We start from the raw sequence: 27,402 nt of genomic DNA on the forward strand, positions 1-27,402 counted from the left end.
AACAGAAAACTTTGCAAGAATCCTGAGGCTTTGCAAATTTTTTGGATATATTTCAAAATATGTTCAAAGACAATTTTGCTTCGAAGTTACTCAGATTATTTATGAACTAAAATTAAGATGTTCATTTTGCATGTAAATAGAAATTTTTAGTAATCCTTTTAATAGGATTTAATGTCAGTAAAAAGTTTTAATCAACATTTATAGCAAATGCGTAAAATACAAATGACAGAAATTTTAGCTTCATACTGTAAGATAGATTGAGGTAGGTCTATATTTAGCCATATACCCAGAGACAAGATGAGTGGCATTTGTTGGAGTAGATAGGTAAAATTTAATAGGGCAGACGAGGCAAGGTGTAACACTGATTTCTGTGAACATTATAGGATCATAAATTTGTAGAGCTCATAAACTTGAGCAGAGATATTTAGTTCAACTTTTTTTGTGGATGAAGCAATTGAGTCCCAGAGAAGAAAAATAATTTCTCCAAGATCATATAGATATTCACCAGCAATCAGGCTTTGACTTTGAGTTTTGTGAAGACCTGCCACTAAGGGACACCCTACATTCCTTTGTTTTCTCCTTCTTGCCTCTTTCCTTGGCTGCCTCAGAACTGTCCTAGAATCCATCCTGGATGGATTGTGAAGTCCAACTGCCACTGGGGAGTGAACTCTCCTTTTGCCCATCCCTCCAAAGTGTACAGTCAAAATCCAAATCCATCTGGGCTGCTTAACTGTTCTACTGATTGATAAGCTGGGAGATACTCTGTCCCTTTTAATGAAATGGAAGACCACTGGGTGTTACCTTTAGGCTGGCTACTGAGTTCTAAGGTTTTGCAGGTCTTGCTATATGCCATGTAATCCACTGATAGCTCAAGTGTTTCTGGAACTTGTTACTAACTTATCCTTACCCCTTAGGAATTCTGGGCCATTCTAAACCCTGTAGTTGAACTTTCTTTTATCCATGGTCTCCTCCAATTAGAGCATGAGTTTCTTGACAAAAGGGACTTGTTTGGTTTTTTTAGCCTCAGTTTGTAGTTTGGCATAAGAAGGACCAGTATTTTAACAATCCTCAAAGGACAATTCATCCATACGGCATCAATTGTCAGTACATTTAAAAAATACATAATGCTATAAAAATAGAGAAAGTAGGGTAAAAAATTATTTCAAAGTAACATTATGATATCTACTTGTAATTACTTGTATTTAAAGTGAATTTGCACAGATAAGAAAAATTATCGTAAATTTTTTTTAATTGTGTCAGTTGATGTACCTCATCTTTTTAGTGTTAACATCACATGCTTTTTCATTCATTTTCATTATTCATTCTGAATCCAAATCCAGGACTTTCTCCTCTGCACCACATTGTGTTTGTTCTTAGCAATTATTATAAGGAATCATGATTTTGAGATATAGTAATATACAATGTCTGTTTGAGAAAACTCTTTGCAGTATCAAGGACTTGTGGATATCTATATGAGGATATAAAACAGGTCTCAAAAGAAACAGGGAATAATTCTAACTCCTATTTTAGATATCAGCAGAAAATTTTGCATGAAAATTTTGAGTACAGGTGTACCACAAAGAGATCCCAAAATTGCATGTAATGAGGACATAGTCCTTCTCTTCTCTGTTCAGGGCTTTTTGCTTGAAATGACAAACTTTCTGTAAGCTCAAATCCACTGAATCTTTTGAATAAGTTACTGAGCATTTTTAATATTTAAAGGATACACCAGCAAGGAAGTAGAAATCTGAACTCAAAAAAGGAGGTTCAAAAATTTCTTCTTTTACATAAATACCAATGCAAAATCCATCCTCCTTCCTCTGTTTATAGCTTTCTGTCTTTGTTTCATATTTTAGCTTTTGGAATTTTGCCACTGGTCTTTTGACCTGTTTCAAAATCAAATTAATGCAATTATATGGAAGACTGATTATTTTCAAAACATTGTATTAGATTGACAAGATTCTATGGGACCATGCAATTCTTGAACACTGGACCTGCAAGAACATAATTTTGCTGAATTTTTAGGTCTGATGTCTGTCAAAGAGATTTTCTGAAAGTATAGGTCTAACAATATTACCCCTTCTTCTCAGTAAACTTCATTTGATCCCTATCACTTCCAGAACCAAATATAAAATCCTCTTTTTGGTGTTCAAAACCCTTTATTACCTGGCCTCTCCCTATATTTCCAATCTTCTTATATCCTATATTCTCCTATACACTCTGATTTCATGACATTCTTTATTTCCAATAGTATTTTATTTTTCCAAATACATACAAAGATAGTTTTAAACATTCATTTTGGTAAGATTTTGTGTTCCAAATTTTTCTAGCTCCCTCCCCTCTCCCCAAGACAGCAAATAATCTGATACAGGTTAAACATATGTAATCCTTCCAAATTTTTCATGTTTGCAAGAAAAATTAGACCAAAAAAGGAAAAAACAGAAAAAAGAAAAAGCAAACAAAGAAAGAAAGATGAAAATACAATGCTTCAATCCATATTCAGTCTCCATAGTTTTTCCTCTGGATACAGATGCCATTTTTCATCCCAAGTCTATTGGAATTGTTTTGAATCAAGGCATTGCTAAGAAGAGTCAAGTCTATCACAGCTAATTAGCACATAATCTTGCTGTTACTAAATAAAATGATCTCTTGCTTCTGCTCATTTCACTCAGAATTAATCCATGTAAGTTTTTCCAGGCTTTTCTGAAATCAGCCTGCTCTTCATTTTTTAAAATAGAATAATACTGTTTTATTACACTCATATACCATAACTTATTCAGCCATTCCCCAACTGATGGGAATCCACTCAATTTTCGATTTTTTACCACTACAAAAATAACTGCTACAAACATTTTTGCACATGTTGGTCCTTCCGCCTTTCAAAGGATATGCATAGTTTGATAGTCCTCTGAGCATAGTTCCAAAATGCTCTCCAGAATGGCTGGATCCATTCACAATTCCACCAACAATGCATTAGTGTCCCAGTTTTCCCACATTCCTTCCAATATTTATCATTATCTTTTCCTGTCATCTTAGTCAACGTGATAGGTGTAAAATGATATTCAGAATTGTTTTCTAATCAATAATAATTTAGAGCATTTTTGATGAAAAGCTATTCTAAAAGCATCTACAATCTATAAGCTATTTATGTACCTTAGGAACAATTAATTGTCCCCACTATGTTAAATTATGTATAGAATCATTGTGATGTCCATATAAATAGAAATATTGTATGTAGTGTGAACCAAACTTGGAACTCTCATTTAGCCTATGTACAAATGAGCAGATGGAATCCAAAGATTTGAATTACAATTTGGGTGTTTCAGAATAACTGAAATTCTTTGTATTGAGGAAGAAGGCTTTTCTAGTAAAGCTGATGTCAGGTTACATATGAATTAAACTAAGGAGGGTGCCTTATCATCATACAGTGCCTGTAACATTCTATTTAATATAAATAACTTGGAAAGGGTGAGAAAAGCAATTGAAATTGTTTCAGTTGGGCAGGAGTTAATTAATTCTGGCTTTGAATAGTATTCAATAATTCTTTGAATTTTGGCATAATACATCTGACCATTCATAGAAGCAGCCACTTATTTGCACATAGGCAGAGTCTTACATATAGATTACATAATGCTCATACTGGGACATTATCAGGAATTTATGGAGTACATTACCTTTTTTTTAAGGTAGTTTTTCAAGTTTCAATATCATTTCAATGAATTTCAGAGAAGATGAAATAGTCCAGAGAATTTCTTTAAAAGTAAATTTAGTTTCACAAGTATTTTCACCTTAAAAATTAGAATTAAAAGAATCCTAGCTTTAAAATTTTAAAGATTTATCTGCTTACTCCAAGAACAGATATTAAATATACTTCTCTTCCTCCTTTGTAGAGGTCAGGGAGTATGAATGGGAAATACTGCATAAAATTTCTGACTTGGTTGATGAGTTGGTTATATATTTTATTCAACTGTTTTCCCTTCCCTCCCCCTTTATATCTGTTATAAGGGCTGGCTTTGTGGGATATGGAAAGGGATGGGAGATTAGGAATTGTAGATAATATTTTAAAAGATAATCAATATAATTTTAAATTTATCTGCTTTGTTACATATGACAATATTCCTGAGAAGATAAAGTTGCAAAATTAAAATGATCATTTGAAAACTAATAATGATCCATATTGAAATGAAATCAGATTCTGAGTTCTAAATTGCCGCTTTGTGAGTCCCATTTGAATAATTTCACTAATTTATTCAATTCACACAGAAATGCTTTGTGAATTGAAAGCTACCTTATAAAATTTAGGATTTTTTTTCACAATCTGAAAGTTTGTTTTAAATTTCCCTTTATACTGATGTTCTATAGTGATGTTTTTATTGAATCCTTTCTTCCTCCTTGTATTTTCATACTTAAAGATTTTAAAAATATTTTTTCATTGCTAAAGCTTTTTAACACCCCAATTACTTAAATATATTTCAATGTTCAGGATACTGTATAGATTGTTCCAAGTTAGTAGAATATAGGGGAAGAAATGGGTTATATAATATGTTCCTTTGGTTCTACCAAGTGCTGAATTAGTCAGAGGACCAAAAAAAGTTATTCTCTTTTTACTAATCAATAAAAGGATTGGAATTATTTCTGAAGTTTTGTTTTTCTTTCTAGCTCTACTAGTTAATAGGTCTATCAACTAAAGTGGCAGTAATTTTCAGAATATTTCCTGTAATCCCCACTTTGAATTCCATGAAATTTTTTAGGAACTCCTTGAAAGAAAATATATGTTTTGCATAACTTCACAAATGCTTTCTTAATTGTGTATGAGGTTAAGAGAGAAAACATAGAACTCATAAATTTTAGAAACAAATGTAATTTTTTCTTTTGTTTTGAATGTAACTGTGGGGAAATATTAAATAAATAAACAAAATTAAAGAAAATGTGATTAGTTTATGTATTTAACTTTTATCTGCTGGATTCAGGCACCTATATGGCAGTGGATAGAGCTCTGAGCCTAGAGTCAGGGAAACTGTAGTTCAAACCCCATCTCAGATATTTACTAGATGTGTAATTCTGAGTAAATCACTTAACTCTGTTTACCTCAATTTCCTCGGCTGTAAAATGAGCTAGAGAAGGAAATAGCAAACCAATCCAATATCATTGTCAAGAAAACGTCAAAAGAAGTCATGAAAAGTTAGATACAACTACAACAGCAATTGTTGGATTTCTTCTATTAGTCTTTCCCCCACCACATTACATCAGTTATTGGGTTTTCATAGAATAAAAGAAGGCACTAAAAGGTTCTGTTTCCTTATCCCTACTAATCCTCTCACCTCCTCTCCCAAAAGGGTGAAAACTAAAAGCCATTAAGCAAAATAATTTCAGGTGAAGTTAAGAATTGACTCAATCTAAAAATAAACTTGTTGCTGGTTAATGCAGTACTTTAACATAGTATGCACTTAATAATTGTTTATTGACTAAGAGAAATGTATAATTTTTGTCTATTTCTTTATTTGATATTTTATTTTTTCCAATTACATGTAAAATGATGTCTAACATTTGTTTTTAAAACTGAGTTCAAATTCTCTCCCATTCTCCCTCCCTACTCCCTCACCCCCATTGAGAAGAAACATTTGAAATAAAATTTTTCCTCAGTGAAAATAAATAATATAATCTGTTTGTTCTTACCATTTATTATTGCTTTTTAAATGTCTATTTTTATGTAATTTTTAAAAGGATATTTCTATGTGCATAGTAGAACAGAAAAAGAGAAATGTATGTGAAGCCAAAGATCTTTATTATGCATAGCTTGCTTTTATGTTCTGGTGGTATATAAATTCAAAAAATGTAGCACTTTTTTTTATAGCTTTTTATATACAAAACATATGCATAGGTAATTTTTCAACATTGACCCTTATTAAAAACTTCTGTTTCAACTTTTCCCCTCTTTCCTTCCACCCCCTTCCCTAGATGGCAGGTAATTCCATACATGTTAAATATGTTAAAGTACATGTTATATACAATATATGTATACATATTTATACAGTTATCTTGTTGCACAAGGAAATTCGGATTTAGAAAAAAGGTAAAAATAACCTGAGAAGAAAAAAAAACAAAAATGCAAGCAAACAATAGCAGAAAGAGTGGACATGCTATGTTGTGGTCCATACTCATTTCCCAGTGTTCTTTCTCTGCATGTACCTTTATTTATGATCATTACAGATCAATTGTAACTGATTTGGATCCTCTCATTGTTGAAGAGAACCATATCCATCAGAATTGATCATCATATAGTATTGTTGTTGAAGTGTATAATCTCCCAGTTCTGCTCATTTCATCAGTTCATGTAAGTCTCTCTAAGCCTCTCTATTCATCCTGCTGGTCATTTCTTATAGAACAATAATATTCCATAACATTCATATACCACAATTTACTCAGCCATTCTCCAATTGATGGGCATCCACTCAGTTTCCAGTTTCTAGCCACTACAAAAAGGGCTGCCACAAACATTTTGGCACATACAGGTCCCTTTCCCTTTTTTAATATCTCTTTGGGATGTAAGCCCAGTAGTAACACTACTATATGCATAGTTTGAAAGCTTTTTGAGCATAGTTCCAAATTGCTCTCCAGAATGGTTGGATCATTTCACAATTCCACCAGTAATGCATCAGTGTCCCAGTTTTCCCACATCCCCTCCAACATTCGTCAAAATGTAGTTTTCAAAGCTGGATAGTCCCATAACCTTTTTGCACTTGTTTTATTTTCATATGGATTTGGTCTGTTCTATGAGTTTTTCAATATAGATGTCTTCTAACAAAAATCTCCACTCTAGTCAATACAGAGGAGCAAGTACTCTCAGTGAACTATCTTGTACACTGAGAGGTTATGGTAATGTCCTAGAGTCACACAACCAGTATGTGTCAGAAATAAGACAACTCAAATCTTCCTGACTCTCTGTCCACTAAAGAAGGCTGTCTCTTGCTCTGTTTCATATAATTGTAGATGTAGAGCTGAAAAGGATCTTAGAGACCCTCTAGTCCAGAGATATCAAACTCCTGGTGCATAGCCTTCATACCAGCAAAATTCCCAAGCATACCTGAACCAGTTAAGATGTAATTGGGAAATGTTTAGCAAAACAAGTAGATAGATAATTAAGTAGAAAAATAATTTTAAAATGAACACAGATAATGTTAATTTGTGGTTTTCTAGTCTTTTGGCTGTTCAGTTAGATTCAGTTTGAGTGAATTGCTCTTGTCCTTCCTTGTCTCATTTTTACAAGAGAGAAAGAAAACTCAAGTAGATCCCTGTTGTTTCCCCCCAAAGTGGGCAGTGACAGATCCAAGATTTATACTCAGGTTCTCTGATTCCCATTCAAGGGCCATTCCAAGACCCCATTTTGCTTCCCTTAAATAAGAGACTTTATTTACAAAGTAAGAAGTCCTCATATTATTTCTCTAATTTGTCTTAAATTAAATTAAATTAAATCCAACAGACTAATTTGTAAATGCTCCTTCCTTACCTCCACATTTTTCCCTGTTGACTCCCAAATCATCCCAGGTTCTAGTGGCCACTATTGCTACCTGTGAGGAGGTTTCTTGATGCTGTTTCAAAGGTAGCATCAAAAATGGCTGCTGTATGAAAAGAGAATGGTGACTACAGCATCTGAAACTGGGGATGTTGTTGTTTGGCATTTCCCTGGGATTGTGACCACTTTGAAATGTAGTTTAGTGTCCTTATATAATACAATATATTCATTATAATATAGTTAATTATATTATAATAATTATAGTTTTAATAAATACCAACAAATAAATAAAAATTTTAAATGGTGTGTGTGTGTGTGTGTGTGTGTGTGTGTGTGTGTGTATACACACACAGAGTTCATGTGAGTCTCTCTAAGCCTCTCTGTATTCATCCTGCTGGTCATTTCTTATAGAACAATAATATTCCATAACATATACCACAATTTACTCAGCCATTCTCCAATTGATGGGCATCCATTCAGTTTCCAGTACACACACACACACACACACACACACACACACACACACACACACACACACTAGACTTCAACCCTAAATATGCATGCAGCACACAAAAATAGCCTATAATTTTGAACAAAGTGTCTCCAAATTCATGCTATACATTTAAATCTTATATTAAGACTTACAGCTATACAAACACCTTGGAGACAACCCTGCACTTCGCAAGATCATCTCCTTTGTACCATAGAAGTGTCCAGTAAACTTAGGGGGGTGACCAATTCCTACATCCCTCATGTTCTATATGAAATTTTTTTATATTAATATTTATGTTGTTTAGGCTTTAGGCCTTGCTCCTGAATACATTATGGAGGCTGGCACCTTTTGTTGTCATAGAGAAGGCTTTGTTTGCTGGTGGAGCCAGAAAATACAGAGGAATATTGCATTTTCTCCAAATACAACCAGACCCTGTTACCAACCATGATCTTTCTAGCTATTTGCTAGAGATAGGACAGAGAACTTGAAGTCATGGTATTTTTTCTATAGCTTCTATAGGGAAATTAATCATATATAATAAATCTTTATTGGATAAACTATCCTTTACCGAAGAATAGAATGGTGAAAAGCTTCATTCATGAGTACAGTGTAGCTCTTGTGTAGAATAATAATATTAATAGCTAACATTTATATAACATTTACTATGTTCTAGGCACTGTGCTAAGTGCTTTACAATTACATATTGTGGGAGTTAGAGGTGTGGTACCCCTGTAATCTGGAAAATCCATGTAAATTTTTTTTGGTTCTCTCCTCATACTAGAAAAGTCTGAATTATTATGGTATTAAAAATGTTCATATTAAACAAAATCATACATATATTTTATGAATTTCAGAGTTTCTAAACTTTTTTCTATGTCATTTATTGGCTTTACAGTTTCCACAAAATTCCTCCAAAATTTTTATTTAACTTCTCATACCAACCTGCAATATATTGAAACCCTAATGGGGATTTTTTCACTTTTGGCCTGATTTTTCTTGCACAGCATGAAAAATATGGAAACATGTTTAAAATATTTAACTTATATCAAATTGTTTGTTGTCTTGGAGAGGAGGAAATAAGAGAGGAAGGGGAAATTTTGAAACACAAAATTTACAGAAATGAATGTTGGAAACTATATGTGTATTTGGAAAAATAAAATATTCTTGAGGGAAAAAAAGAGAAAAATCACAATGGGAAAAGTCACAATTTGGAAGGGATAATTATATGATCTCATTTGATTCTCATAACCATGAAAGACAGCTGCTGTTAACTCCATTTTACAGATGAGAAAACTGAAGCAAACAAAAGTTAAGTGACTTGCCCAGCATCATATAGTTGGTATGTGCCTGAGGTAGAATCTGAACATAGATCATCTTAACTCCAAGTACCACCTCACTGCCTCCATGAGGAGTAAGGGCTTCAATGGAAAATAAGACCGTCACAAAGATATTATTAGAGGCATGGTGGTATTGGAATTAAGAAAACCTGAGTTCAAATCCTGCCTCAGACACTTATTTTGTGACCCTGGGAAAGTAACTTAGCTCCTTGTGTCTTAGTTTATTCATCTGGAAAATGGTAATAGTAATAATAATAGCACATATCCCACATATAGAATTTTCTTCCCCTCCCCCCTACTCCGAGGCAATGGGGTTAAGTGACTTGCCCAGGATTACATAGCCAGGAAGTGTTATATGTTTAAAATCAGATTTGAACTCAGGTCCTCCTGGCTTCAGGGGTGGTACTCTATCCACTGTGCCACTTAGCTGCCCCCCACATATAGAATTTTATTGTCATTCAAATGAGATAATGCATGTATTCTCCAAAAGTTAAAGTATTCTATAAATGCTAATTATTATTATTATATATTCAATTACATGTATTATTATATGTTGCCTATCATCAGTTTAACCACATACTTCATTCTCCTCTAGACACTCATTCTTTTTTTTAAGATGACTATTAGAGTGTGATTTGCATAGCCCTCTTTTTCCAACTTTATCATAAAAATTCTGATTGATGGAATGGAAAGAACTAAGGAAAACCAAATAATCTGGTTTCTCGCTTTTTTTCCCCCTCTTTTTATTGGTCATTTCTTCCTTTCTCCATGGTTCAGAAATTAGGAGGGAAAAAAATCAGTTTTCAGCAGATTTGTGTGTGTGTGTGTGTGTGTGTGTGTGTGTGTGTGTGTGTGTGTGTCTAAGACAATTGGGGTTAAGTGACTTGCTCAGGGTCACACAGCTAGGAAGTGTTAGGTGTCTGAAACCACATTTGAACTCAAGTCCTCCTGAATTCAGGGCTGCCCCTATTTTTAGCAGAATTGATCAAGGTTATAAAGAACTTTTTATTGGTAGTTCTACCAGCCAGTTTCTTGGCCCTATGTTAACAAACATACTTCTTAATATTATCTGCATCCAGAAAAGAGAACTACAGAGACTGAGTGTGGATTGAAGCATAGTATTTTCACCTTTATTTGGTTTTTCTTTTTGTGTTTTTTTTTCCTTTTGATCTGACTTTTCTTACACAACATGACAAATATGGAAATATGTTTAAAAGGATTGTACATGTTTAACCTATACCATGAGACTGCTGTCTCAGGGAGGGGGGAAATAATGAAGGAAGGCAGAAAAAAACTGGAACACAAAAATCTAACAAAAATGAATGTTGAAAATTATCTTTACATGTATTTGGAAAAAATAAAATACTATTGAGAAAAAAACAGATAAAAAAACCATACTTCCTTTGGTGTTACCTGTATCAGTTTCCAATTTTGTTGTCTATTTTTAGGCCTGTTTCCTTTCGGAATATGCCTCTTTGGTAATCTTCAGATCATATGACTGCGGGCCATTGTGCACTGCTTTCCAGAAAAGGGGAGAAGATAGACAAGAAAAGTATTGTGAATACCCTTTCAGGAGCTACAGATACTTGTTAGGAGATAGAAGGATATATGTGTGGGAGGAAGTGTTAATGCAAATCATATTTGTATAACATGGTTTACTTTTGAGATGTGAGGCTAGCCTTCAGATAATAGTGCTTCTGTTACTAGAATCACACTTGACTTGTTTTTTCTGGCCTCGTTTCCCCACCACCCATGCAGAGAAAATGGGCCCTACAATGAAACAGAAAGAATAAAATGTTGACTAATGAAAACACCAGTACTGGTCTCGAAGATTTGTTTTTTGTTTTTGTTTTTGTTTTATATATATATATATATTTACACATATATATGTATATATGTATATATGTGTATATATATATATACACATATCTATATATATTTTTTTTCCCTCTGCCACAGTCTAATATAATTTTCCCATTGAAGAGAAACTATTATCTGTTACAAAAACACTGTAAGCTGTCTTTGGTTGCCATGACTAGAAATGTAGTTTCTAGTATTCTGAAAGTTCCACTTCATTGTTTCTCCCTCTAGTAACTTACCCTCCCAGCCTTTGCAGTATCTATATTCTAGCCTGGAATGCAATGCGTTGTCTCCTGGAGTCATCAGTTTCCTTCAAGACTCATCCCAATGATTGCTATCTTCTACATGAAGCCTTTCCTAGTTGACTCATGCTTCAGTTGCTTTCCTTTCCAAATTTCTTGTGACTATGCCATTACATAGATGTCCCAAAAATCTTAGTTATTAAAGTTTTGTTGTTAATCATTTCAGGCATATCTGACTCTTCATGATCCTATTTGGGGTTTTCTTGGCAAAAATACTTAAGTGATTTGTCATTTCTTTCTCCTGCTCTTTTTACAAATGAGGAAACTTAGCCAAACAGGATCAAATGATTTTCCAAGATCACATAGTATGTGTCTGAGACCAGATTTGAATTTATGAAGATGATTCTTGCTAATTCCAAGCATAATTCACTGTACCATATAGCTGCCAAGGTTTATTAAGCAATTAAAGTTTGGAAAACTGCAATAAGACCTAGAGACCATCCTTTAAGCATATTTATGTCTATTTACTTTCTTCTCTGACCCAGACTGTAAGTTCTTTGAGGACAGAGACTATTTCACAGCTAGCTTTGTGGCTGCTAAATAGTAGGTGCTTAGTTAAATGTTTGTTGATCAATTATTTGGTTACCCTTACTCATCTGCTTTGCAAGACCTCTGTTTTGATCAAGGCAGCTAGATGGTGCAGTGTATAGAATGTTAGATCTACAGCGAGGAAGACCAGAGTTCAAATACCATAAATATCTACTAACCTTGTAATGCAGATTCTGTCTCATTTAAGCTCTGCCTCATTTTCCTCAGCTGTAAAATAGCAATAATAAAAATCACCTTCCTTGCAGGGTAGGATAAAATGAGATAATATTTGTAAAGTATTTAGCTTAGTGTTTTAGACATATTTCTCCCTGTCCATATGTGGATATTGCTAATTCTGATTATACCCCTTCAACATTTTCTCACCTTGTCCTGTTTTTATACATTAAAGGAAAAAGTAGTTAATCTACTATGAAAGATCTAGAGATCTTGAACTTAGTCTTGTACTATAATGAGTATTTTATACTATATAGGGCATTCCTCATTCTGCCTTTTTAATTGATCTGTTCTATTTTTCTACTGTTACATGTTCTCAGAGATGCTTATTATAATATTCCTTTCATACAAGTTACCATTGACATCATGCTGTAGTTTCTTTATATCTGCCAAGCATCTTTCTACTATTCTTTTGGCTATTCAATTTGTCTAGAAAGTTGTAGTCTATAAGGTTGCCTTACAGAGGGTTCTCAAAAGCAACCAGTATAGTATAATCTCTGGCAAATGATGCCAAGCTATAAAAGTGAATATTAACCAAATTTTAGAATTGTACCTGTCAAGACCCGTCTAGCAGAAGGGCTTGCCACCAGAAGAATTATTACCAAGTCGTAGATTTTGGATTTTTTTCTTTATTTGCAAAGGCAACTTTTTCCCTTCTAAATTTTCTTTTTATTATGAACTTGACAAACAAATAACAATCATAAAGGGTTCCATATACAAAGAGCTGCAAAAGATTATATAATCCATATTATATACTGTTTATTTTTAAAGTAGATGTTAAATTTAACATAAGAATTCCAATATTGCTTTGATTGTTCATAATCTCTTCTAAATTCCTTCTGTTCTCTTCTGGATTTCTTAAACATTTATTGATGCTCTTTTTTTAAACATCTCTGTCTTTTTCCTTATCTCTCCCCCCCAATTCTCCTCCTACAACATAAAAGCTTTCTCTTGTAATAAATAAATAGAGTCAAGCAAAGCTAATTCCAAGACATCTTTTGAAATAGAAGAATACATAATAGCCTTCAATCCTATTTTGCTTATTGTTTTAAAGTTTATTTTCAAGAAATTTGGTTTCTACAGATGAAAACAAATCAGCACTTACATTGTTTAATGGCCAAAGATATGTAACATAAGAAACTCTTTAAGCAGAAAACTTGCATGATAAGATATTATTTGCATTGCATCAACTTAACTCAGTGCTTATTATTCCAAGATTATTTATTTATTGTTGTCTTCTTATGGGCTTTTATTCTACTTCTTTGCGCAAAAGTTAGGGAGAAAGGTTTAAAAATCAATTGAATGACTTTTTTAAAAAATTCTACTTTTCTAGGCAAATCTGCTAAATGGAAAAGATTACAAATAGTTCTCAACACATATTCATATGGTCTTATTTACTGTTCTCTGGATTATTTGGGGAAATTAGCAATAAAAATAATATAATAATTTTGTTGCTGTATCATTTCTTACTCTCTATGACCCCATCTGACGTTATCTTGACAAAGATACTGGAGTAGTTTGCCATTTCCTTCTCCAGCTTATTTTCTAGATGAGGAAACTGAAGCAAACTGGCTTAAGTAACTTGCCCAAGGTCACATAACTAGTGTCTGAAACCAGATTAGAACTTTGGAAGATGAGTCTTCCTGTCTCCAAGGCCAATATTCTATCCACTGTGCTATTAATAGCCCACATAATATTGTAAAATATACACATATTTATATATAGAATTATATATATATATAATATGTTATATTATATAACATATACATCTCTATATATGCATATATTAACATATATGTCACATACACATGTATATGTATATATGTTAATTAGCTACTATTTATATTATCAACCATGTGCCAGATACTGTGCTAAGTGCTTTGTAATTATTATCTCATTTGATCCTCACAAAAATCTTGGGAGCTAGGTACTTTTATTATTGTCCCCATTTTATAGATGAGGAAATGGAAGCAAACTGAAGCTAAATAACTTGTCCAAGATCCCAAAGTATATGTGGTCTGAATTTAGGCTTTCTAGACTCTAGGTCCAGGACTCTATCTACTGTATCACCTGTCAGTTTAAAAAAAATTAAAAAGAGACATAAACAGGGCATGGTGAAGCAAGCCTGCTGCGGGGAAGGTGGACTGACATTGAAAACAAATCTGATTTTATTTTCTTAATGTTTCTTAAACTGAAATCCATGAACTTTTTTTAATTGAAAAATTCTGGACAAGATATGGAAAAAGAGATACACTGGTACACCGCTGATAGAATTGCGAACTGGTTTGATCATTCTAGAGAACAATTAACTAGGCTCAAAGGGCTATCAAATTGTGTATACCCTTTAACCTAGCAATATCATCACTGTAACTATGAAACCCAAAGAGATCAAAGAAAAATATTTATAGCAGTTCTTTTTTGTGCTGGCTAACAACTGGACATTGAGGAATACTCTTCAGCTGGGGAGTGACTGAACAAATAACAATTTGTATATGGTTGTAATAGAAATACTATTGTGCTATAAGAAATGATAAGGGGGATGGGTTCACAAAAACCTAGGAAGTCTTCTATGAACTGATAGAAAGTGAAATGAGCAGAACTAGCAGAACAATGTATACAGTAACAGTAAAATTGTAACAGTGATTAATTATGAAAGATTTGGCTACTCTGATCAATACAATAATCTAAGACAATTTCTAAGAACTCATGATGAAAAATGCTATTCACCTCCACAGAGAAAACTAATGATTCATGAGTGTAGATTGAAACTTTTTTCCCTCCATTTTTCTAAGGTTTGGTTTTTGTTGTTGCTGTTGTTTGTTTGTTTTGCCATGTGGCTAAATAGAAATATGTTTTACATGACTTTATATGTATAGTAGGGTTGTGTTTTGGGGTTTTTTGCCTTTTATAGGGGAACAAGCTGCAGGAAGGAAGGGAATTTGGAAATGAATTTTTTAAAAAATGAATGTTAGAAAAAATTTTAATTAAAAAAAGATTTTGAGAACTGGTTGGGCGCGAAATTTGATCAGGTAGCCACACAAGGCAGAGCATTGATATGAGTCCTGGAAAGCAGGGGACCACAAGGTTGCTTAAGGCAGGACAAACCAGATCACATTAGAAACTAGGAAGGCTTAAGCTTCTGAGCCAATCAGCAGTAGGACTGGACTTGTTAGTGGCTACTGAATTTATAGCCTAGGCAGATAAGAACCACTTGCATTTTAAAAAAAAACAAAGAGCTTTTAAATTCTATTTATTTTATGCATTTAAAACCATTCTGAGAAAGACTCCATGGGCTTTACTAGACCATCAGGGAAGTGCATGACACACTATAGGTTAATAACAGAAGGCTATCCTTTCCTTTTCATAGTACCTTCAACAACTTCCTGCTTTCCTAGTAAGAATAAGATAAAGTCTGTTTCAACAGATCTATTATCCTGAAAGCTGTTGGTGATAGAGCTAACATTGTCATTGTCCATGTCACCAACTACTTCCAGGTTCTGAAGCTGGTAATATACTAGGGAAAGTGCCCTTGCCATCCTGGCTTGGCTCCCATCTGTTCATTTCTGAGGATGTCTCTGGGTCCTTCCCAACCCCAACTCCTCTAAATCCATACAGTTACTATTGGTAATTATTAAGATTCTTAGCTTCATATGGTAACCATTTCAGCATTTCTGTTATTCATTGTGATCTTTGTACCATCACAACTACTACCTTTTTGTGATATTCTAGAATGCTTTCTAACTCTCCTCTATTATTTTACCTCAGGCATTAAGTTTTTTTAACAACTTAACTTTTAATAAGCTTATTTTTGATAATATATTGTTGCATATACTTCTAAATTTTTTTTATGGTTGTCCCTTTCTTCAAAATATTCTGTGGAAAAAACTCTCCCCACACTTTTTTTTTTAAATAGTCTAATTTGTGCTAGATAATCCATTCTTTTTTTGATGGCAAAATTAATGCACTTGGTGGAGGAGAAAGTATGGGCAGAGTTTCAGGTAGTAATGGATTTTTATTTTGATCTTTTTCCCTCTAGGAGAGAAGCTGTTGATCCTGTAACATGGAGGATTGCCTTCATACCTCATCAGAAAATCTTTCAAAACTGGTCAGCTGGGCCCATAGTCATGGGACCATTTGTAGCCTCATTCCAAATCTGAAACATTTGCTTTCTGAAGGTTCCCATGGCAACCTGACAGCAATGTGGGGCTGCAGTGCCGGCCATGCCTATCATTGGCCCCTGACTGCCACTTGTAGAGCTGGATCCCAGGAAAGGGTCTGTTTCCAGGATAACAGGAGTTTCAATTCTGATAGTCCCAGTATCATTGGTGTACCTTCTGAGACACAGACCAGTCCTGTAGAAAGATACCCTGGGAGGCCAGTGAAAACTAAGCTGGATTGTAACAGAACTAGAGACTCTTGTGATTTCTCTTACTGTAGTGAACCATCAGAATTGGATGAAGTTGTGGAAGAATATGAAGATGAAGCAACTCTTTTTGACATGGTTTGTGAGTCTTCTGTAACAGATGAGGACAGTGACTTTGAACACCAGACCCAAAGATCTCAAAACATTACTCGGAAAAGACCTGGAATTTGTCCATCTTCAGTTCTTTCAAGTACCCAGTCACAGGTCATTGATGAAAGCAGCAGTGATGTCATTGTCAAGAAAATCAAGCAAGAGATTCCTGAAGATTATTACATTGTGGCAAATGCTGAATTAACAGGTGGAGTGGATGGCCCCACACTCTCATTAACTCAGATGGCAAAGCCTAAAACCCAGGCTCACGCCGGTCCCTCTTATATTGGACCAGCCAAACCAACTCCACATTTGGCCCCAGCACTCAGCACAGAACTGGACCTACAAAGCGTCTCTGCCTCTCCACCCATAATCTCAAGGCAGACAGTCCAAAAGCCCCTTAAGGTATCCCTGGCTTCACCTAATCGAGGACATTCTGGTACCCATGGGACCAGTCAACAGGTGGCGATTCAGATGCCTGTGAGCACATCCAATTCCAACAAACAGATTAGCATTCCTCTGTCTGCTCTGCAGATCCCAGGACAAGAAGAACAAGTGGCTTCTGAGGAGCTACTACCACCTCTACCCAATCAGGTGCCGTCCTGTGAAGTAGCCCTATCACCCCCGCTTAGCACAGAGCCAGAAGTGAGCTCTAGCCAGCAGCAGCCCATGGCCCTTCCTACCATCACAACTGAGGCCACAGCACAAACAGTACCAGGTATGAAATCCAATACAGAGAACATTTTGTACAATTTTCCTATGGCATTTTACAGATAAGGCAGCATGGCATAGTGAAGAGAGCACCAAATTAGGAGACAGAGCATCTTGATTCGAATTCTAACTCTGGGCCTAAATGAGCTGTGTGCCCTTGGGCAAATTAGTGAACTTCTTTGGGACTCAGTTTCTTCATTTTTAAGATGAGGAAGTTAGATTAAAGCAGAAGCTCTTAACTTTCTTTATATCATGCACCCTTTAGGCAGACTGGTAAAATCTATGAACCTTTTCTCAGAATAATGTTATGTGGTTGGTTTTATTTTTAAACTCATAATTGAAAGAAATATAAAGTTTTCAGTTAGAATTTAATAAAAGTAAAGTCATATCTATATATATGTATATATACACAATATACTGTATAAATGTATACACACATACATATATATAATATATTTAATAATATTATTATTATTTGTCCTACATTCTTGAATAGCATCATGACATCAAGTAGGTGAGACCATGACATGTAAGTGAATTGGATTTAAGTGAGGGAGGCCTGTGCAAGGTCATCTGCCTCACCTTTCCCTTCAGAGCCATCTGGATCCAGTAGCCAGATATAAAGACTGGAGATGACCCTAGATGAAATGTGAGACCAACTTGTCCTTTTTAAGCTAAGGTCTTCAACAGATCTCAGTTTGACTGAGGCCACAACCATTCAGTGATTTAGGCTAGGTAACAATTGAGGCAAAGAATCTTCTCTTTCATCTAGTCCAAAAAAAAAATCTAAATAAATAAGTAAATCTAGGGGGAGAAAATCTTTAGGATTTCTAGCCAAAGCTTCCTTCCTTCCTTCCTTCCTTCCTTCCTTCTTTCTCTCCCTTCCTTCCTTCTTTCCCTCCCTCCTTCCTTCTTTCCTTCCCTCCTTCCTTCTTTCCTTCCCTCCTTCCTTCTCTCCTTCCCTCCTTCCTTTCTTCCCTCCCTCCTTCCTTTCTTCCCTCCCTCCTTCTTTCCTTCCTTCTTTTCTTCCTTCCTTCCTTCTTCCTTCCCTCCTTTCTTCCTTCCCTCCTTTCTTCCTTCCTTCCTTTCTTCCTTCCTTCTTTCCTTCCTTCCTTCTTTCCTTCCTTCCCTCCCTCCTTCCTTCCTTTCTTCCCTCCCTCCTTCCTTGATTCTCTCCCTCCTTCCCTCTCTCTTTCCTCCCTTTCCTCCTTTCTTCCTTCCCTTCTTCCTTCCCTCTTTCCTTCCTTCCTCACTTCCTCCCTCCCTCCCTATAAGGTATCATACCCTTACCTAGAGATGATCTCAAAATCACTTTTTTCCATCCCAAGATATCTTGGGATTTACTGGCTACATTTCTTCCTTAATGACCAGATCTTAAACCAAACCAATCTGATTCTAATTAGCCACCAATAGATCCTAAGCCAAGCCCATTTAATAACAATTTTCCCCATCCAAGTTCATAGATCCCCTAAAATCTATTCAGGAATCCCTTTAGTAATATGGATTTCAGGTTAAGGACCCTTGAACTAGAAAATTCTTAAGGATCCTTGCAACTCTAAATTCCATGAATCCTGATTAGTCAATGTTTCTGAAGTACTGTTGGAACTAGAGTTCAGGTCATAATTACTTTTAGATTGATATTATAAATAAATATATGACAAGTAGGTGAAACGTGTACAAGATTCCAATCCAAATATAGAACATAAATAAGTCAATGTACAATGTATGCACTTTGATCAGGTTTTTTAACTTCAAAAGCACCAACTTCCAAGGAGTCCCACAGAGACATTTCCAGGGATCTGTAAACTTGTCTTGAAAAAAAATTACATCTTTATTTCAATAATTAGTTTCTTTGGCAATCCTGTGCATTTTATTTTATGCATCAAAATAAAATATTTATGCATTAAAATGAAACATTATTTAAAACCATTCTGATAAGGGGTCCTTAGCCTTTATCCATCTGAAGAGGCCCTTGAGAAAACATTTTTAAAATTCCTAACATAGAGGAATCACTGAGATGTACCACAAACTATGGGCATTGCTTAGCAAGGCTTATGCTGTCTAGCGACATAGGTGGATCTGACATTAAATTAGGATTTCATGTAGAAAAGTTGTCTTTTAATATGTTTTAATTTTTTTATGGACAAAGTTCTTTAAGAAAGGGCTCTTAATTACTGTGTTTGAAAGCTGATTAATGCTTGAATGTTCTGAGGATAGGCTTAAGAAACATGTTCCTAGATAATTTTCCCTGGTTCAAAGCAACTTACAATTTCCATATTTTTATCAAGATATATGATCCTTGTTTATAATTTGTATTTTTAAAAAGTTTCTTATGGAGATTATAACATGATTTTTGGAGATTCTACAGATTTACATCAACTTTTTTCTGGGTTGATTTTAGGGTGTCATTACTTGGAAGTAGCAATGGGATAATGACTTGATAACTTTCAATCCTTTTCAATGTTTTGATTTTAATATTCACTATTTATTAGATGCCAACTTTTTTCTATATCCCATTTTATTCCTGCTTTGTTTAAACTTGTTATCTAAATTCACTACACATGCTTGATACTCAACTCTTATATAAAAGAGAAGGCTATAGATAAAGATGGAAAAATGGTTCCATGTGCCAATGGCAGAAATGCATGACATTTTTCTCATTTATTTTGGTCCCACTTAATGGCAACAAGTCAGATAGACCTCCTGTAATTAATGAGTGAATTCAGGCACCTTGAATTCAGCAGTCACCCAGAGGTACCCATACCTTTCCCTAGGGATGGTTTGTTCATCCCTGTGTACCTGCTATAGACCAAACTGTGAATTCATTCCTCTAAGAAAACCTTCATCTGAGAATTTCTCTACCACATTCGTGATATTTCATCATGTGTCCCTTTAAAAGAGAGGGAACAAGATTTTTTGGATAACAAGTCAGTCTTGGAGCCAGGAAGAACTGAGTTCAATTCCTGTCCAGGTGTCATTGGCTGTATGACTTCATTAAGTAACTTATCTCAGTGTTTCAGGCAACTCTATATAAATTGCAGAGATCGGTTAATGGACTTTATAAAATGGACCTTCTTTATCCAGAATTTCCCTTTACCAAAAAGACACAGGTGCATCTGAACTTTTAAAATGCTCATGTTTCAATTCAGAGTTATAAATTAATAGTAATTCATTCTTGCCAGCTCTTTAAGGTGAAGCAAAATCTGACTTTTGGCCACTTATGAATTGGCTGTTCAAAGAAAAGCTGCTTTCCTTAAAATGGCTTTGCTCCTTTTTTTTTTTTTTTTTTTTTAAGGACTAAGGACTAAGGCAGGATAAAGGTTTAGAAAAAAGTATAATTTTAGAGATTTAAGTGTATAAAATTCCCTACACTCCCACTTAATTGTTATTTCTGAATTTAATGAAGGAATTTTTTTTTTTTTAAGTTTAGTCTGTTCCATGGATAGTTTTGTTTTTTTGAAGTACAGGGTCACTTGACCTAATTTACATTTAAGAGTTTACAATATATTCACAGTCATTTAGTAGTGATAACTAAAATTTCATCAGAGGACATAAGAACATACTCATGTCCTAAAATAATATATCTATAGCTATAGTTTTACACAACTTAAATATATTGCCTTGGTGTAGACTATATTTTGATTTCTTATGTTTTCATCCACTTCTGCCCTGTACCCCTACTCCTAACCTACCTCCCTGAATGTTCAATAGTACATAGAGAGAGACAGCCTTGATTTAAGACAAGTGTCTGTGATACTTAACTGTCTTTGTGACTTTGCACTAGTCTGGTGCAGCCCTCTAAGATTATGTTGCAAGACTCATGCTGGTTGAGTAAATCACAAATCTGGACATTTTCTCTACATTACCATATCAAACAACACCACCCCTCTTTATAACAGAGAAATAAAGAGTGATTATTCCAAAGTGTTCTTTCAACAGCATTCATTCTAAAGATTTCAGTGGTTTTTAGTTTAGTTTCATAAGAAAGCTTTTGATTTGAATATACAAGGAAAAGAAGAAAAGGAGGAAGGTTTGGAGTAGGATTCTCTTTTGAATTGAATTTGGTTCTACTGAAATGTCTTTTTTCTTAGAAAAGTGTTTTTGAGTTCCTAGGCACCCTTGAGACATACAATGTTCTCAGTGGCATTTGGGGGCAATTTCCTATTAAACCTTGATCTTTAAATGATGAAATGATTTCTGATATTTATTTATAGTCTCTAATCTTTATTCTCAACATGAACCGAAAGCATTTGAAATTAGAGTAGGTCCAAATGCATCTGAAATCTGTGTATAGATTAACCTTGAGCAATTAACATAAGCAGATAACACTGCCTATGCCATAAGCAAAAAGGAATTCAGAGATGCTCCAAAAGAATCAGCCAATCACTGAATTAAATATGCTTATCATGGGTTGCTGTATAAGTTTGAACATTTGCCAGGTCATTGCAGAAATGGCTGTATATCATTATGGTAAGTGGTATCTATGTATTTATAAAAATAAATAATTAGATTGAACCAGATGATCTTTTGCAGAGTCCCTTCCAGCTCTGTCATTCTGTGATTCTGTGGTGATTACAGAGCCATTCAGAAAGAAAGATAAATGACTGGTCTTTGTTATTTGTAATACCATTTAAACGATATATTCTAAGTAGTAATCATCTTAATATGCCAACAAAAATGTACACAAAAGATTAAAAATTATCAGAACCAGTTTTGTGGAAAAGTAGTCTTCCCCCCCCCCCCAAGAATCTCCATTAGCCAAACCTAAGCAAACAGAAACAGTGTTATTGAAAGAATTAATACATAGTTACTAGTGATTAAGATTCTTTCAATTCTGTCAAAATTTTACAAATGTATGTTTTAATTTTATTCTGTATTTTAATTCTAATTTTATTTGTATTTTTTATTTTAATGTGTTTGATAATTCTGTCAGATTCTACAAATATCTCAGGATTTTAATTTGAGGCATTTGTTACATGGTATTTGAATTATCTGCCCTAAGTTGGTTGTTAAAATTTTGTGTGTGTATGTATGTGGGTAGGTGGGTAGGACTATCTGCATGTAAGTGTGTGTGCCCCTTTAACACGTTCATATACACAATTCTGGCTTTTATACAAGGCTCACTTTCATTAATCCATTCCTTTCCCAAGGGTTACATATTGGCAAGCAGTCAATTTTTATAATTGCTTCTCATATTTGTAACTTATAAATTGCTTTTGCACATATGCACCTGGAGGCTATAGCTACTAGTTACCCCCTTAAACAAAAAAAAAGACATACTTTGGGTGAAGGATGATAAATTTGTGCATAAAATGTTTCATTACTAGGACAGTACTACAAAAAAAAAAATCAAACGTATGTTAACTCTGAGCTCAAAAAGATATTTTTGGAATACTTAATAAGTTAACATTTGCTTGTCCCTCATGTGCCTTAAATATGTCCTAGGACTCTTTAATATTTAAATAGAATATTTATGGTTTGCTACATGAACAGATAGAAGCAATTGTTTGTATCATTCAGAGAGTTCACATTGTGACACATTCCAGTTACTCGGTGATCAGATTTTATTAATAAATCTTTTTTTTTCCCAAAGAAGGGCCTTCCCCACAAGGTCTTCCCCTAGTATAGAAGAAAATGAAATGATTTAGAAATCAAATCTAGGTGTGAGACTCTGTGATGGCAGAAGTAGCCCGCTGATTGGTCTCTCCACTCCACTCTGTCCTCCTCTTAGTTGTCAAAGTGATCTAGCTAAAATACAATTCTGACCATGTCATTCATTTGAGCTCAGTAAACTCCATTAACTTCCTATAGCCTCTGGGATCAAAATTAATTCCTCTATTTGGCATTCTAAGCCCTACTGACTCTGAGCCTTTTTCACTGTGTCCCACACTTGGAATGCCCTCTCTCATCATCTCCACTTCTTACTTCTTCCAGCCTAGCTAAAATCTTACCTTTTACAGAAAGTCTTTCCTGATCATTCTTAATTATGTTGTCTTTGTTGATTATTTCTCATTTATTCTGTGTATAATTTGATGCTCAAGTTATCTATCCACAGCTACTCGGTACAATGGATAGAGCACTGAGCTTAGAATCAAGAAGGCTTATCTTTCTGAGTTCAAACCCAGTCTCAGACACTAGCTATGTGATCCTGGGTAGGTCACTTAGTTTCTCATCTGTAAAATGAACTCAAGAAAGAAATGGCAAACCATTTCTGTGTCTTTGCCAAGAAAACCCCAAAAAGGTCTAACAAAAAGTCAGACATGATTTAACAACAACAAAACAAATAGCTTGGCTTAAAGCGGGAATTATCTTTAATCTTCTTTATATCCCTATCAATTAGTACAATTTTTGACATTTACTAGGCACTTACTATTTATTGATGGACTGAGTGACATGTTTTTCATTCTACTCAAAAGAAAAAAAAACCTAGAATCAGGTTTCCTTTTTTTCCTATATGTAGCTATTGCCTTCTGTCTTTCTTCACTAAGGTCCAATAAAACATGTGTAGAAATCTCAGGAAGAGAAAAAATAAAATCTAAAAACAGAGAGACTGGTTTTTTTCTCTCTGATACTACAATGGAGTGATAGGCAAAGTGTCATCATAGCCAGAGGATGACTTTGGTTTCAGGAAAGCCTGGGGTCAAGTCTGATCTCTGAAACACACCAATTTTGCAAACCTAAGCAAGTTATTTATCATTTTCTTTGAAAATGCTGATAAGTTTCAGGACTGGTGCTTATAAAGAATAAAGAGAGATCTTCATTAAAAATTCCCTATATCAATGACATCACAAGTATGATTAAAAATATAAAATAAAACAAAAATATCCATAGTGGAAACACTCTCCTATAGGAATAAAAATGGCAAGCAAAATTTGAACTAAATTCATCATATATCTTCTTTACCTGATTCCCCTTAACACTTTAAACAGTAAGCAATAGATCTGACTTCTATCCATTTATATTGAAGAAAAGCATCATGGAAGAACAAAGAATACTGATCTTGGAGTCAGAAGACCTAAGTTCAAATCTCACTCAATAATTTTGTGGTTATACAAAGAACCCTTTTCCTCATCTATAAAGTGGGAATAATGATAATAATAGCTTTTTAATTTCAAAATATGTGCAAAAATAGCTTTTAGCATTCACCTTTGCAAAACCTTGTGCTCCCTCTCTTTCTCCTCCCCCCTCCCCTAGACAGCAAGTAATCCAATATGTGTTAAACTGTGCAATTCTTCTATACATATTTTCACATTTATACTGCACAAAAAAATCAGATCATAAATGGGGGGATGAGAAAGGGGGGGGAAGTAAACAACAAAAAAGTGAAAATACCATGATCCACATTTGGTCCCTACAGTCCTTTTTCTGTGTGCACTTGGTTCTTTCCATCACAAGTCTATTGGAATTGGACTAAATCACCTCATTGTTAAAAAAATCCAAGTCCATCAGAATTGACCATCACACAATCTTGTTTCTGTGTACAATGTTCTCTTGCTTACACTCACTTCACTTAGCATCAGTTCATGTAAGTCTAGGCCTTTATGAAATCATCCTGCTGATCCTTTCTTATAGAACAATTTTAGGGAATAATAATAATAATACATATAGTAGTTGGTTTCACAGAATTGTGAGAATCAAAAGCACTCTGTAAATCTTTCTAAACTACTATGTAAATTCTGGAAGCAAGTTTCTTAGTCCAGTCTCCATTTTTTACTGCTCTTTCTTGACCCATAAAACAGAGTGAAAAAATGAACGAGTTCATCTATAATAGAGAATGATTTCTATATCTCTCATCAGTCATACTACTGAATCATTTGGATATTTTTCTGAAATTTTTTTCATAGAAATTTCTTTCTATGACATTTATCTTGTTCTGTTCTATTGAAGAGCCTGAGGCCAATGACAGGCTATATTACATCTATCATATAGGGACCAGAATGACTGGCTTTGAAGGAGGTGCAGAACTACATTAGCTACAAAAAGATTATTGTATTATTGTGATAATCCGTTTTTTTTTTTAAGTTCAAGAAAGAGCTAGCAATGCACTCTTCTGAGAATTAAGTGGAAAAGAACTTTTCCTTATCGTGTTGGTTATATCTTAATGCCCAGGGCACTTTTATAAGTACTAATAAATATTATGTGTATTACTATTGCTTGTCATCAGATGCCTTAGTGAGAGTAGAAGAGAAAGGAAAAAGGAGAAAGTTTAGATTCTGCTTTTTATTTAGCTTCAAAATTGAATCTGCCACTAAATCAAGATTATTTAAGATAATTAGAAAAATTTATCTTGGAATACCCAAACCCATAAGCAAAATAATCAAATTAAATCCTGATTGATGACATTTATTAAAAATTTCTATTTGAATTCTTATCTGTTCTTTTAATATAAGCATATATCATTGTGCTGCAAAGATGGATTTATCATAGTTGTAGAGCTTTAGAAGAGGCCTCAAAAGCTATCTAGTACAACTCCATCATTTTACAGATAAGGAAACTGAGATCCAGTGAAAAATGTTGTGCTAGTAATAAGCCCCAGAGGTGGAATCTAAACTCAGGTCCTCTGGCTTTTCACAGATTTCATTGACATAGTAGATAATTAATAAATGCTAGTTGATTGATTTCATTGATTTGCAGACACTGGTGCCTGTTGCCTCTTCCTCATCATCTGATAAATTGATCTTTAGGAGTTACTATAATGTGAAAATGAAATTTACTTGTAGCTAATGTGGTTTTGCACCTCCCTGAAGTTAGTTGTGTTGATTCTGATATGAAAAATGTATGTAGTCTGTCATTGACCCCAGACTCTTCAATAGAACAGAACAAGATAACTGTCATAAAAAGAAATTTCTATGAAAAAAAAATGTCTAGGAAAAATATCTGAATGATTCAGTAGTATGGCTAATGAGAGATTTAGAAATCATTACATATCATGGATAAACTCTTTCATTTCTTTTACCTTTTCCCTGTTTGTTGTTTCATGGATCAAGGAGCTGTGAACAAAGGCAGAGGTTGTAATGACTAAGATATTTGTTTCCAGAACTCACAAAGATCATTTCTCTCCAGAAAATGACTTACCTGTTTTATGTTAAACGAATGTCTTAATTATTGATGAATTCTTTCCCCCCACTTTTTTCCCTGTGAAAACCAGCTGTCCATAATCCAAAGTCTAAAACTTACTCAATATAGTTTATTAAATGGAGGCTAGACTATAATTAAGAGTATGGTGTAACAAAAAGAAAACTATAGTAGAAAGGAAACTGACTGTTAGCAACTCCTCTATGCTTAGTTACTTAGGTAATTTTGGGCAATTAAAAATCTTTTTGTTTTTCATCTCAACCTATTCTGTCTAAAATAAAGATGATAATATCTTGCCTTCCTAAATAAACTAAGTCAAACTAAGTGACATTTTAAAGGTTCTTTTTAGATCTTAAACTATAACTTGTAGAATGTGTATGATTTTCTTATATAAGAAAATCAATATTTGGAGTTTTAAGGGATACTATAATGTTACAGGGGATGAACATAAGGATAGGACATCTTAAGTCATAGGAAATTCCAAGATGAGGAACTTCCCTCCACACAATGCAATGCAAATTGACACCTTCTTAAACTAGACAGCATAGAAATGTTAAACACAAGATAGTGGCCCATACCAGATTAAAATGTAATTGGGAAACAAATATATAACTTAATTAATAAAAAGAACTATAAATGTATAATTTTCTAAGTCAATATGTGGTCTATTTGTTGTTAGTTTTTAGTACCGTTGTGTCCCACTCTCTGTGACTCCTTTTGGCAAAGATATTGAAGAGATTTGTCACTTCCTTCTGCATCTCATATTATAAGTGAAGAACTAAGGCAAATGATTAGGTGACTTGCCCAGGATCACTGGGCTAGTAAATGCTAGTAAA

At 34.2% G+C, this 27,402-nt stretch overlaps 1 protein-coding gene across 1 annotated transcript in view; it reads left to right on the forward strand.

Moving 5' to 3' along the window:
• Positions 1-27,402, forward strand: part of KIAA1958 (KIAA1958 ortholog) — a 243,142-nt gene that overhangs the window by 133,706 nt on the left and 82,034 nt on the right. The window contains exon 3 of the mRNA XM_051961277.1: positions 16,304-17,498. Within this exon, the coding sequence (XP_051817237.1) occupies positions 16,328-17,498 (1,171 nt within the window). The 5' untranslated portion in view covers positions 16,304-16,327. The remainder of the gene's footprint in view (positions 1-16,303; positions 17,499-27,402) is intronic.

The sequence above is a fragment of the Antechinus flavipes genome, chromosome 1, assembly GCF_016432865.1.
Source record: "Antechinus flavipes isolate AdamAnt ecotype Samford, QLD, Australia chromosome 1, AdamAnt_v2, whole genome shotgun sequence".
Taxonomy (NCBI): Eukaryota; Metazoa; Chordata; class Mammalia; order Dasyuromorphia; family Dasyuridae; genus Antechinus; species Antechinus flavipes.